At 35.3% G+C, this 14225-nt stretch overlaps 1 protein-coding gene across 2 annotated transcripts; it reads left to right on the forward strand.

The window, feature by feature from the left end:
- Positions 1-2680: 2680 nt before the first annotated feature.
- fbxo15 (F-box protein 15) lies at positions 2681-12566 on the forward strand. Of its 2 annotated transcripts, XM_079406273.1 has the most exons (10): positions 2681-3032; positions 3135-3224; positions 3512-3616; positions 3708-3941; positions 9202-9402; positions 9484-9607; positions 10277-10356; positions 10748-10893; positions 11962-12086; positions 12186-12566. In XM_079406273.1, exons 1-10 carry the CDS (start codon positions 2956-2958, stop codon positions 12453-12455), a joined length of 1452 nt encoding a protein of 483 aa, XP_079262399.1. In that variant the 5' UTR covers positions 2681-2955; the 3' UTR covers positions 12456-12566. The 2 variants fall into 2 exon arrangements, with proteins under 2 accessions (XP_079262399.1, XP_079262398.1); XM_079406272.1 differs by having other exon boundaries at positions 2694-3224.
- Positions 12567-14225: the final 1659 nt, after the last annotated feature.

Here is a 14225-nt window from a genome sequence, read left to right on the forward strand (position 1 = left end):
AGTACAGTAATAATAAAAGTTCAGGCACAAATAATAAAGTCAGGCACGGCCAGAATCTTGGATTTAAGAGTTTGTCTGCACAATTAACATCCAAATTTATCAACCAATTGTTGGTGACATCTATATTCTTTTACATAGCAATAGCAAACATATAGTTTTGCATATAAGATACAGTAAGTAGACCAGCTATTAATTTGAAACTGATAACATAGAGCTTAATACCAGAAAAATAGACATGCACTTTAGTAATTTCGGTATCCAGGTGGAATGCCTTCAAAGTCAGACAAAAATCTTGTGCTCCACCCTGTGGAGAAGAAGTGCCATGATCCTCTTTCTGACTATTCCCCCTCACAAAATGAGATACTCTTAAACCGTACTGTGTTTATAAAGTTTATATTTTTAAATTAAACACTATGAAACATGGTTGGTCTATTACTATGGCTTGATGAACAATGGCTGGTCCTAAAACATCTATGTTTGTTTTAAGGTTCCAAAAGTGATTCCTTAAAAAAACATTTCTGGTTCCAAAGAACCTTTCAGTGAACACTTTAGTAAGGTCCTTTAGTTAACATTAGTTAATACATGCAACATTAACTATCAATGAACAGTACATTTGTTATGGCATTTATGAACCGTTGTTAATGTTAGTTAATAAGATTATCAAATCATTTAGAAGAATTTTACTTTGTTGTAGTTAAATATTGATCGTGGAACCTAATTGAAAAGTGTTACTTAAAGATTAAACAATTTTTTTTTTTACTACTTAAAAAAAACAACAACTAAAGAACCTAATTTGCTATAACCTAAAGTTTTTCATGAAACCATATATGCCAATAAAGAACCTTTATTTTTAAGAGTGTATAAAGTAGAGAAACGTCTTGTATTAATAGATATATGTTGTTAATTAAATCTTTAAAAATACAAAAAAAATAAAAATAAATAGTTGATTGCCTTAATTGTCTAAGTAAAATCAAAATGGTACCAGAGTTACAACCTGTGCAATACATTAATTGCATAAATTCTTAAAATCAAATAAAAATGACAGAAACTACACTGACATGTTAAATAGATTTAAACAAAGGTTTTATCTGAGAATTGTCATAATATAACCTCATTAGGAAAAATAAAACATGCAATTAGCAATCAGTTTTGTGCTTTCTATATATTAAGAAGCTTTTCAGAGAAGCTTCAGAGCTGCTGTAAAGTGTATAAAGTGTGATTCTGGGTTTAACAGGTCTACTCAATATGTGTTATGTCCACTGAACCCATTCTTAACCTCCCTAATTAATAGTTTCTCTTAAAAGCTGCTAATTAGAAATATCATGCAAGACAATCGCGGCTGGCACCGTCTAAAGAGTGAAATGGGGATGCTTTAATTCATAATGGAATGACTCGGTGTCTTTATTAAATCTGAAGTTTAATAGGCACTTCACTATATGGTATTCTTGTCTTTTAGGATACTTGAGAGACTGCAAATAACAACAAATACTATCCTGACCCTATTTTATTAACACATTTGCCAATATAAATAGCCAGAACAATGCATTTAAAATAGATTCCAAGTAAACTGCAACAAGTTAGGTGAAAGATCATGAATTTTCCAGTCATAGTCAACATCATCCATCCTCCCAGGCTCTCCATGCACCTTTTTTGACAAGAATCGCACTGTGGGTGCAGACTGACAGGCTCTGTGGAGTTGACGTTGAGTATCCGAGAGCAGCGGCTGACCTAGGGCCTGCAGAAGGGCGAGTAAAAGAAAGAAAACATCAAATGTCAAGCTGGGTGGTCATCGGGACCTGTGTGTCACAGGGCCCAGAGCTGTTTATGCCCACAGAGAAGAGCTCTCCCCAACCAAGAGAAACCGTACATTATTGTGAATGTTATGACTATTACATCTGACAGGCAGCAGACCATCATCACTCTTGAGATCGCCTAGACCACCATAAATAAAAAAATAAATAAAAAAACTTTCCCTTTGCTATTTTTTTGCTTTATTAAAATCGCATCTGATATATTTCACAAGGAAAAGTTTACCCAAGAATGAAAATTAGCCGAAAATTTACTTACCCTAAAGCAACCCATGTGGATGAAATCTGGCAAAAATATCAGTCCTTTAGTCATAATATTGATTTCTCCTGTGAAAAGGTTGTCTCTCGTCTGAATCAGGAGAGAAATATGCACAGATCAAGCATTTTTTTACAAGCGAAAATGGATTTTGATGTCAGAGGACATTATGGGTGGATTTTTTACTGGAGGAATTAAAATTATGGATTACGGACTCAGTTTGAATTAACACCTTAACGATGGATTTATTTCTTACAAATACGCAGCTTTTTGCTTCACAGGAAATTAAGGACTGAAATTGTGGATTATTGTTATGTTTTTAACAACTGTTTGAACTCCTATTCTGACGGCACCCATTCACTGCAGAGGATCCACTGGTGAGCAAGACCAAATAAGACAAGTGAACCAGCAAAAATTAGAAAAAAAAACAAACAAACAAACAAAAACCTAACATATATATCATGCAAGGAATAAAAAGAAAATCACATTCTGCATTTTGTTACTCTTAAATTGTTCACGTAGCATTAGCACCCCCATGCGGCCCTCAGGGTGTTAGGTTGTTTCGAAACGACACTTCCGCTCCTGGCCTGTTGGTGGCGGCATTTCGCCAGATAGTGACATCACCTGTTGGTAGAAGAATGTAGCTGTGGCAACAATGCTTTTTTGAAGATATTTCCTCGGAATAACACGGTATAACTCTTCGCTGAACTGTTTAATATCCTACCTAGTGTACTAGACTGAAGCCATTAAAATACACCCGTCTCTGTGAGATGACAGTGCACCCCAACAAGAACTCCGAAAAGCGCTTGGCACCTGGTTACCTTGACAGAGAGACGCCGGAAGATAACAAATCAAGAGACACTTAAACACGCTTCAGAAGAGATACAAATTATGTCTTCGCAATCCGTGAAGACCCAGAGGCAAGATGCTGGGCAGCCTTCAATTATTAAATCAAAATCCATGTCCAGGTTGTTGTTACTTCTGTTAGTTAACATCATTCTGGCTTTAATGCTTCTGCACTGCAGAGCTCTGCTAAATCGTTTCAGTGTGTTTGTGTTTAATTTTCTCAGAAAACAAAGAAAAGCAGCTCTACAACATCCATTGGTCTACAGAATGACATCCAAACGCAAAGAAAAGACTTGTGAAAACTCATTAGAAAGGCAAGTTTTGCGAGTGTGGTAACTTTAGCTTTACGGTGACTCTCTTGCTCGCATCACTAGAAATTAATTAAATCAATTATTTGTTGTTAGTTTAAAATAGCGATTTAACTAGTTCTATGTTTATTTATTTTATTTATTCATTCATTCATTTAGTATTAAAATGCAATTATGCCACCATTATACTGACACTTGTATATATTTTGTCTCTGTCTGTTCTTCTGTCTGTCTGTTCGTCCGTCCGTCCGTCCGTCTGTCTATCTATCTATCTTCCATCCATCTTAAACTAGGATGCCAGCAGAGATCATTCTCAGGATTGTCTCGTACTTGGATCCTGGGTCTCTTTTCTGCATTAGTTTAATCAACAAGCATTTCCAGGAACTGTCCAACAGCAAGTGAGTGAGTTTGTTTTTCTTCAGGCCTTCTTTCTCTCAAAGTTCAAAAACCAATCAAAATCATTATTTCCTCATCCCATTGTCCTTGCAGTTTTATGTGGTATCGGTTTTACATGCGCGAATGTAGCAAAAAGAAGAAAGCCAGTCAAGAAGATCAGATGATACGTGATCTTGGTGTGATGGGTGTGCAGGAGAGGCCAAAGAGATACTGGAGAAATGCATTCTTCAAAGAAGTTGCCGGCCTGAATGTGAACAAGTGGAGAACAAAACTACAACGCATTGACCCTTATTCAGGACTGCCGCGACAGACAGAGGAAGTCATAAGGTTAGAGATTCTGGCTTTTTTAATTTAATTATTTTTCAAATTCACTATTAATTAAATGTGTAGATCTTACAGTCAGTGTCTCTTAACATCCCTTTTCATTTTATGGTTATTATATCCTTTTTTAATATGATGAGAGCATTGGTTTGGCATGGAGATGCGTAATCTGTTTCTTTATATAAATATGTATGCATAAACTATGTTCAGTTGTAGTTTCTGGGTTTCTAGTTGTTTTGATTTATTTCTTTCAATCCTCTTTTTGTACGTCCCTACATCTACATTTAGTAATACACAACAAGACTTTGTATATCATCTTTGTTGTGACCTATCTAATCTGTTGAAGATGGCATATTCCCCATCAAATATATGTCAGGGTGTGTTTTTCCCTCCTGCAGTGTCTGGGCTTATTAAAGGTGAGTGTGAGAGTCAGCGTCTTAGATTTGCTCTGTGCTCCTTGGCGATGGGATACGGAAACACGCTTGATGATCTGCAGGCCGCGGCGTGCTGTTGTCTTAACCTCTGATTAGAGTTGCAGGGCCACTCAATTTTTCGACTCAAAGAGCGTGTGGCATACAGGGGGAATGAAAATAATTGTGGTCCCCTCAGAAGGCTGGGTGAATTGTAGAAATAAATTGCTTGGCCCCTACCTCTTGCCCAGACAAATCCCCATAGGTTCCTCAGTTACAAAGACACCGAAGGCTGAGATTTACTTCGGTAATAATCATCTCCACTGACTTGCAGACACAAACAACAGCCATTAATGTCTCTGGGACCCTGCTTGTATCTCGTTTTACAGCATTAATTGATATCATATATTGCCAATGCCCAGCACATGATGCATCATATTAGGTATTTACCCAACCCTTTACCCTGCTTCTTTCAGAATTCATGTCATTCATTGCTAGTATTAGGGGTCGACCGATATGTGTTTTTCAGGGCCGATGTCGATACCGATTATTACAGACAAAGTAGACCGATAACCAATATATTGAACCGATATATATGTCTGGTGTAAAAATTAAAATGAATGTCAAAATTAAGAATAACAAGGGCTCTGACAAAAATGGCCTTCCCTAGTGTTGGTTGCACTTCTTACTCCATCTACAATAAGGGTAATATATAAAGAGAGAGTTAAAAGTGGGGCCACTGTATGCTTCATGATTAAGCCTATGAATACTAAATACTACAGCTAAACAGCTTGGGGAAATGTAAGTATTTGGCTTCAATAATTTACATGTTAGAAATGTATGTGTAATAGCATAACCTCTCATAATTCTTCATTAATTATTTTCGGTTGACTAAATCAACCTACAAGAGGTGACTATTCAATTCATCATCTAATGCACATCAATTGATTAATTTAAAAAGTGCAATGTATATAATAAGTGTAAATAATTTAATTGTCTTCATAGCTCCATTGTAGAAGTCGCAACTATTTTAATGAATGAATGAATGATGCATTTATATAGCGCTTTTATTGTGTATTGCTGTACACCCAAAGCGCTTTACAATCATGTGGGGGTCTCTCCTCAACCACCACCAGTGTGCAGCATCCACCTGGATGATGCGACGGCAGCCACAGGACAACGGCGCCAGTGCGCTCACCACACACCAGCTACAGGTGGAGAGGAGAGAGAGTCATAGAGCCAATCAAGTGTATGGGGATTATTAGGAGGCCATGATAGACCAGGGCCAGTAGAGGGAATTTGGCCAGGACACCGGGGTTACACCCCTACTCTTTACGAGAAGTGCCATGGGATTTTTAATGACCACAGAGAGTCAGGACCTCGGTTTAACGTCTCATCCGAATGAAATGGTTGAAACTATAACACTAATAGCCTGTTATAGGCACACTTGGTTCAATAGCCTATTGAAATGTCCCAATTTCCGTCATCCTAATCTTGGCCTATGTGACAGTATCTTAATCGTGGCCTATGTGACAGTATCTTAATCTTGGCCTATGTGACAGTAATTTCCATTAGTTTTCATTTACAGTGCAGTGCAAATGAAGGCATAAAACATTAATTTAATTTATCTTTTAATCAAATGAGAGTTAAACTCAAATTTGGCAAACAAATGGGTTTACTATTAAAATTAAATCATGGAAGAAATGGTGTATTGTGTGATTGTTCTTTTAAACAAAAGTTGTAATAATTGTAGTAGTATTAGTAAATAAACCGAACTTTTATTTTGACGGGTTGCCATGAGGACCTCTTAAGTTTCTGTAGCCTATTTATGATATGACGATCGTTTTACTCAAACGAAACAGTCAAATGCTCATGAAGTAACTCAGAGCAGTTCTGGGGATGATTTTTATGCCCTCATTTAGTGACATGGCAGATGCGGAAAACACCGCGAGCGTCGCGCACTTCAGTGTGTGTGTGTGTGTGTGTGTGTGTCAAAACCGCGCGTCTGTGCCATTCACATATACAGAGACACACCGAGCATGCAGAATTCATGTTTAAATAGTCTTTTTTCAGCTTAATGTTTACAGATAGTCCATATTGTGCGTCGATTTAAGTGTACTGACCTACTTTTGATTAATTCATCCAAACTTTGACTAATTCCGTGACTCCGCGTTCTAGTAAACGCTGGATTCCGCGATTCCCCCTGCGTTTCCCCCATCTCGGAAACCATAAATAGATAATATTGAGGTTCTTACAACTTCAGTGTAGTGGATTGTAATTTATTGCAACTTGAGCAACATCTGCTGCTGCCTTTGAGAGAGAACTGATGCGTGATGAATCAGCACCAGTTAGCAAGCGCTTTCGGGGTGAGAGTGCCTTTAGTCTTCCACGTTGATTGGTCGGACTCCTGACTCTCAACAAATCAGATGCGCGGTGGGCGGAGACTGCTCAAGGCCACAGAGTGGTGAGTTCCGACAGGCTGCATCAGAGCCAAATAGCATTTCAAAATTAAATAATTTTATCGGCACATCGGTTTTGAAAATGACTGATACCGATTATCATAAAAATGCTTAATATCGGTGCCGATAATCGGTCGACCCCTAGCTAGTATCTTGCCAAACAGACACTTCCCTGCTCTTAATCAACTGAATTAGGTTAACAACAGTACCTGCAAATAAGTCAGGCAGTCAATTAATCAATCAGTATTTTTGTGTTGTTTCCCAGTTAGTTTTCGGTTTTCATATTTCCATCTGAACAGTTTTGATTCTCAGGTAGATGAATCTTAATTTAAAGAGGCTGAGGATACTTTTACAGGAAAACTAGATAAAAATGCAGATACATTTTTAGCAGGCTCTTTACCTTGGATTCTCCACATTTTGTATTTATATGCATGTATGTATTTATTCATTTTGCATTATTAAATACAAATCTTTGAAAACAACACGTGAATATATATATATATATATATATAATATATATATATATATATATATATATAATATATTCACACATAAATGCTTTATTTATATATATATATATATATATACATACATACATACATATACAACCTGAATTCAGAAATGTTGGGACATTTTTTTTTATTTGAATAAAATGAAAACTAAAGGACTTTCAAGTCACGTGAGCCAATATTTTATTCACAATAGAACATAGATAACATAACAGATGTTTAAATTGATAAATCTTTCAATTTTATGCACAAAATAAGCTCATTTCAATTTTGCCTGCTACAGGTCTCAAAATAGTTGGGACAGGGGCATGTTTACCATAGTGTAGCATCTCCTTTTCTTTTCAAAACAGTTTGAAGACGTCTGGGCATCAAGGTTATGAGTTTCTGGAGTTTTAGTGTTGGAATTTGGTCCCATTCTTGCCTGATATAGGTTTCCAGCTGCTGAAGAGTTCGTGGTCGTCTTTGATGTATTTTTTGTTTAATGATGCGCCGAATGTTCTCTATAGGTGAAAGATCTGGACTGCAGGCAGGCCAGTTCAGCAGCTGGATTCTTCTACTACAAAGCCATGCTGTTGTAATAGCTGCAGTATGTGGTTTTGCATTGTCCTGCTGAAATACATGTCATCTGGAGGGGAGCATATGTTGCTCTAAAACCTTTATATACCTTTTAGCATTCATAGTGCCTTCCAAAACATGCAAGCTGCCCATACCGTATGCACTTATGCACCCCTATACCATCAGAGATGCTGGCTTTTGAACTGAACGCTGATGACACGCTGGAAGGTCGCATGGGCATCCAACAAAGGTCTTCGGCCTTGTCCCTTACGCACAGAGATTTCTCTGAATCTTTTGATGATGTTATGCACTCTAGATGATGAGATTTGCAAAGCCTTTGCTATTTGACATTGAGGAACGTTGTTTTTAAAGTATTCCACAACCTTTTTACGCACTCTTTCTCAGATTGGAGAGCCTCTGCCCATCTTTACTTCTAAAAGACTCTTCCTAAGACTCTAAGACATCCCTTTTATAGCTAATCGTGTTACAGACCTGATGTCAATTAACTTAATTAGTTGCTAGATGTTCTCCCTGCTGAATATTTTCAAAATGGTGTGATTTTTCAGCCCTTTGTTGCCCCTGTGCTAACTTTTCTTAGACCTGTAGCAGGCATCAAATTTGAAATGAGCTCATTTAGTGGATAAAAGTGTAACATTTCTCAGTTTAAAAATTTATGTTCTCTCTGTTCTATTGTGAATAAAATATTGGCTCATGTGATTTGAAAGTCTTTTAGATTTAATTTTATTCAAATTTAAAAAAAAAAGTCCCAACATTTCCAGAATTCGGGTTGTATATGTGTGTGGATAGATATATAGATAGATAGATTTGTGACAGATAGATATGATATGGACAGATATATAGTTATGTGATAGATAGATAGATATGTGTATATAGTCTCTAAAAACATTATCTTTCAGTTTTCATATTTCAGAACATTTTTGAAGTGATTAAATAATTTGTATTTTTACATTGTCTAAACCTCTTTTTTTTAAACTTCATTAGATTTTTGTTTTATACATGCTTAAAATGCAATTTATAATAAACTTACTTCAAAATATAGTATCTGAAAAACTATTGTTCCATTTAGTTTCATATTTTAACATTATACTTTTTTTGCAAGTAAAGAAGTGTATCTTGTTTTAGGGATGTTTCAGGAAAACAAGATAAATATAGATTAAACATTATTTTCATCAGCTTATTGTTTTCTTTGATACATTTAGTTTTCTTGATCTTGCATTCCCCACTTCTTCAAAAAAAAAAAAAAAAGCCATTGCCCTTAAATGATCTAAGAGCAGAGGTGTCAGATGAGGTTTGTGTCATGTGTGTCTAGCAGGAGTCTGTGCATTACATGGGAGATCACAGTGACTGATGGGAGAGGACGGCGGAGCACCTTTGAGCAGTCTCATGCCTCCTTCAGCAGTACGGCTGTTTTTGTGTTCTGGGGCGCTGTCACTTGGCCTCCTTTCAACCAGCTCACCTTCCTTGAGCTTCACGGTGTGTTGCGGGTGCCTCTCGATTGCCCTGTTCCTTACAGGTGTGGTAGGTGCCAAAAATACAAAGGTACAGCTTTACTCCAAACTAAATGATGCAGATGTTTACATCTTGTGTCTTTCAGGCCGGGCTGGAAATCAGTTATGTCCAAAATAAAGCTTCAAGGAGAACACCGTGAATTGTGTGTTTCAGACAAGATTGTCAAGATGCTGTATGTTGGACAGGGTGTAACTTTGGGATTCTGGAAGGTAATTTTCAATTCCGGAGTTCACCTTGTATATTGTGGAGAAAACATAAATTTTGTGACACTTATTTTATTAGTATTGCTGTTTGGTTTGCTCTTTTAAAAATTATTTTGTTTATGTATTTTGTCTTTTTTGTTTTGCTTGTTACATTTGATGTTTTGAATTAATTTATTTCTCAAAATAAATTAATACTTTTAATCATGCATTAATTGATTAAAAGTCTAAATGAAGACTTTTCCATTTTTACAAAAAAATTATATTTCATATAAAAGCTGTTCTTTTGAGCTTTATTAATCAAAAAAATCTTAAAAGTTTTCAACATAATAATGATAAATGTTTCTTACAAATCAGCATATTAGAATGATTTTTGAAGGATCATTGGACACTGAAGACTGGAGTAATGATGATGAAAATTCAGCTTTGCCGTCACAGGAATAAATTTCATTTTAAAATATTAAAAATAAAAATGTATAATTTTAAATTGTAATAATATTTCACAAAATTACTTTATTTTTGTGTGAATAAAGACAGTGAGCATACAATAACAGACTTCTTTCAATAGCATTAAAATATTATAATTATGATGATTATTATTATTGGTAGTTCATAATATACAAATAATAATATTTCATTAATAAAGCAACAATTGTTAATTCTGTGCTTCTTATACAGGACCAATGGGGAATTGCATTTGTCATGGTGAACTTGCACAATCACAGACTTGTGGAAAGAAGTCTTCATGCATCTATTAGGTATTGCTTTAGTTCCTCTTATTATTTTGTCTTTTTTTTTTGGCATTTACAGAAGACAATTTGCACTGGCCCCTGTTAAAGCCCTTCCCAAAACTTAATATATATTTCATTTTCTTAATCCCTTTGGTTTAATTTTCTGATCTCTTTCTTTTTAATCGCAGATGTGTCTGTGTATATCAGAACCTAAATGTCAGTTATGTATCACCGTCAGTATAGTTTGGTGGTGTAATAACTCCATCTTCTGGTGAAGCTCGACACTGTCCAGCTCTGACTCATCAGTTGTTACACCGCCTGTCTCGATAGTCCTCAGTGTGAAAAGTTAAATTGACACCCACTTTGTAGTTAATCTCTTTCTTTCTTTCTCTTCTTTATCCCTCGTTCACACTGCTAGTCCATGTCCAGCAGCTGGAGTCAATGCTTTGTTTGATGATGTGGACCCGGAGTATGGTCTCCATGGATACACTGCTTACATTGAACTGCACAATACAGTGAGAGTCATCATGTCTAACCGCTTTTCCCAGCTGTTTTGCAGAAGAGGTAAAAGCAGACATTGTGCACTCTATAATAAGAGTTCAAATAAACAGTTAAATTGTTTATAATGATTTTAAAATCAGCCCGTATTAAACTAATAGTTTACATTCTGAAATTTGACATCAAGTTGATGGTACAAAATAAATAACCTTATAAGAACAAGAATGAGCAGTTGGCTATTGTTACAGTTTTACACTAAGATTCCTTGACAGTTGGTACTAGATTGTTGACAGTAGATGGCACTAGATTCTAAAAAATATATCAGTGTTGCCCTGCTTTAAGCTAAATTAAGCAGTTGTTACCCTTAAATAGTGTATTTGAGCATCAAGTTGAGCATTTGTCTCTACAAATATTTAATAAAATATGAAATTATATGTATGAAACATAACATTTCATATCATTTTAACATATTATTTGTTATTATATATTCATCCTAAAAGGTATTTGGAAATATAAAAATAAATACTTTCAGCATTGATAATAAAAAGTAATGTTTTTTTTTTTGTTTTTTTAAACAAGTGGTAAGTCGGCATATTAGAATGATTTCTGAAAGAAAATGTGACTGAAGACTGGAGAAGACTGCTGAAAACTACAGCTTTGCCATCATATGAATAAATAATATTTGAAAATGTATTAAAATAGATAGCGGTAATTTAAAATGGTAATGCTATTTCAAAATGTTACTGTTTTTACTGTATTTCTGATCAAATAAACGCAGCTTTTGGTGAACAGAAGAGACTTGTTTCAAAAACATAAAACATAAAAAAAAAAGACTTACTGCCCCCTTTTGAACAAATGTGTATTATTCAAATCAAAATATGACCAAAGGTATTTGGATATTTTCTGATTTACTTAATACAGCCCAGAAAACCACCTTTTTATTAAAAATGATTTGAATTAAAAAAATAAAATAGAAACTGTAAAAATATATATTTTTTTAAACAAGGGACAGGAACACTGATAAAAGACTCTTATTTAGTGTCTTAATTTTGGGGGGGCTCATTATATCTCATCTTTGGTAGACAACCAGAAAGTACCGAAGTGCACCTCTTTTTTTTTTTTTTTACTCTCCAGATCAGATTTCTGACGGTTATCTTCCACTGGAAGTGATCAGTGAAAATAACAGATCCCCAAATACTCATCTGGATGGAGATATCAGCTTGCCTTGGAGGACTGAAGCTTTACATGGAACTATCAAGGTACAGAAGCACCACACTTGTCCAATCATTCTCACTTTCTTATTCACAGCACTTAACACTAATATTAGGAAGTTTTCATGGTCTAATTGCTGTCTCCAGGACTGTTGCATGATCAATCTCACTGTCTGGGATGAAGCCAAGCAGCCGTTTTGGTGCGTCAGTGCTCCTGTTGTGATGACAAAAGCAAGTCAGGACACGGTATCATATGATTTTGATGGCGGGAGTTTCTCCATCCTATACCAAGACTCAGAGGGGAGGGTGGAGATGAGACTGAAGCAGATGGAGAACAAGGAACAGTATTTTGTGGTTAATCTAGTGATTTACATTGCTGTCGCCAAAGTGAATAAGCACTTTGGGAGACATTATTGAAGACTTTGTGTGGCATTTCGTTTTGTATGACAACCGTTTACTATATTAGACTATAAATCAAGCGAGTCTGCTGCAAAACTTGTCAGTTTGTAGCAAGATTAAACTCCTGTCAAAATTATTGTAGCTTTTTCTTTTCAGGGTAATGTTTTGGCTGATCGTTTTTATACATTTTAATATCACCAAACACTTAAAAACACATTTTCACGGACCATTATATTTTAAATCACAGGATAGAAAAGTCAGCCTGTCACAAAGAGAGGGATTGTCATGTCAAGTCTGATCGAATATAAATAATAGAACAAGAAGAAACCCATGAAAAATTCCATAGAATCAAGAGCTAAGGAATAAAAATGGACCTTTAAGCTGGATTTAAAAGTGCCAGTGGAGGAGGAGGATCTAATGTGAGCTGGGAAACTGTTCTTGAACTGAGAAATCTCCCTTACAGCGCGAGCGGGACAGGAGGAAGTTGATTGCATGACCTTGGGGCAGAGTATGGATGAAGGAGTTTACAAATATACTGTGGAGAAATACCACACGCTGAGCCGCTTTTATAACTAAAAGCAACATTGTGATTGTATTGGTAATAGATCTCTTATTTTTGATTTCAACTAAGAGTCTCACTGGCGTGTGCTGAACCATCTGGAGATGTGATTGAGACTGGCCTTCATACTGTGTAGTTACGGTAATCAAGCCTGGATTGTTTCCAAGTCCTTTCGTAAAAGAAACTCTTTCAATTTAGCAGCAGATCTGAGCTGAAAGGCCCTTAATGACGCAACTAATCTGCTTGTTAAAAATTACACCACACTGTAAAAAAAAATCTACTTTATTTTAACAAATTTAACTCAAAAAAATAAGGCAACCTATCACAATCAACTTTTTAAGTTAACTCAACTGACAACTTAAAAACTTTAGTTCATCTAATGAATAAAAGTCATTCTACTGAGTGTTAAAAGATCTGTTAGAGCAACTAAAGATGTTTTAGCATTTAGCAATGCTAATCTTTTTTTAACAATCCTCTTTCTTTTAGCTTTGTTTTTTTTTTCAAAGCACATATTATGTGTAGTTTTTGCCTCTTAAAACTAATGGCAAATATTTATGCTACTAGACAAATGTATTAAACAAGTTACAATTAGATGTACATGTACAGTACCTCAGCACACGATTCTCAATCAAGTTTTAAATCAGTAAAAATATGAACTCTGATCCACATGACAGCTAATTGACAGTGACAACAGCAGCAGCAACATAAATTAAGCCAGTACAATTTAAAACAATGATAATATTTTAATAATAATTAACATAAAATGTTTTCAAGCCGCAATGCATGCTGGGAACTTGTGCAGTGTTGTTCAATGTAAAATTATTTGTTCAGATGACTCGATTTGAAAAGTTGGGAGAACGTTTGGGTATGTTGTGAACAAATACTTGAGTATCTATTTAAGGTAAACAAAACTTTTTCTAGCGACATGTTTTGAGTATTTTTGTTCAGTTCACACAAAAAAAATTCAACTGACTTCTACTAAAAATTCTTTGTTCAGGCTACTTTTTTACATTGGTTAGTAAAATTTTTCGAAAGTTGGATTTTTACAGTGCAAGAATCTCAAAATGATTGTGTTAATTGGTGGATACTGAAACCAATGATGAAAAAAGGGTAATTAAAGTTAATTAAAACCATAAAAAATGTGTTTTAATTATTTTATATCAGCTAGTTTCCAAGGAAACATTTAAAGATCTAAGATAACTAAAACTGAAATAAAAATGAGTTATAAG

The sequence above is a fragment of the Barbus barbus genome (genome assembly GCF_936440315.1).
Source record: "Barbus barbus genome assembly, chromosome: 44".
NCBI lineage: Eukaryota > Metazoa > Chordata > Actinopteri > Cypriniformes > Cyprinidae > Barbus > Barbus barbus.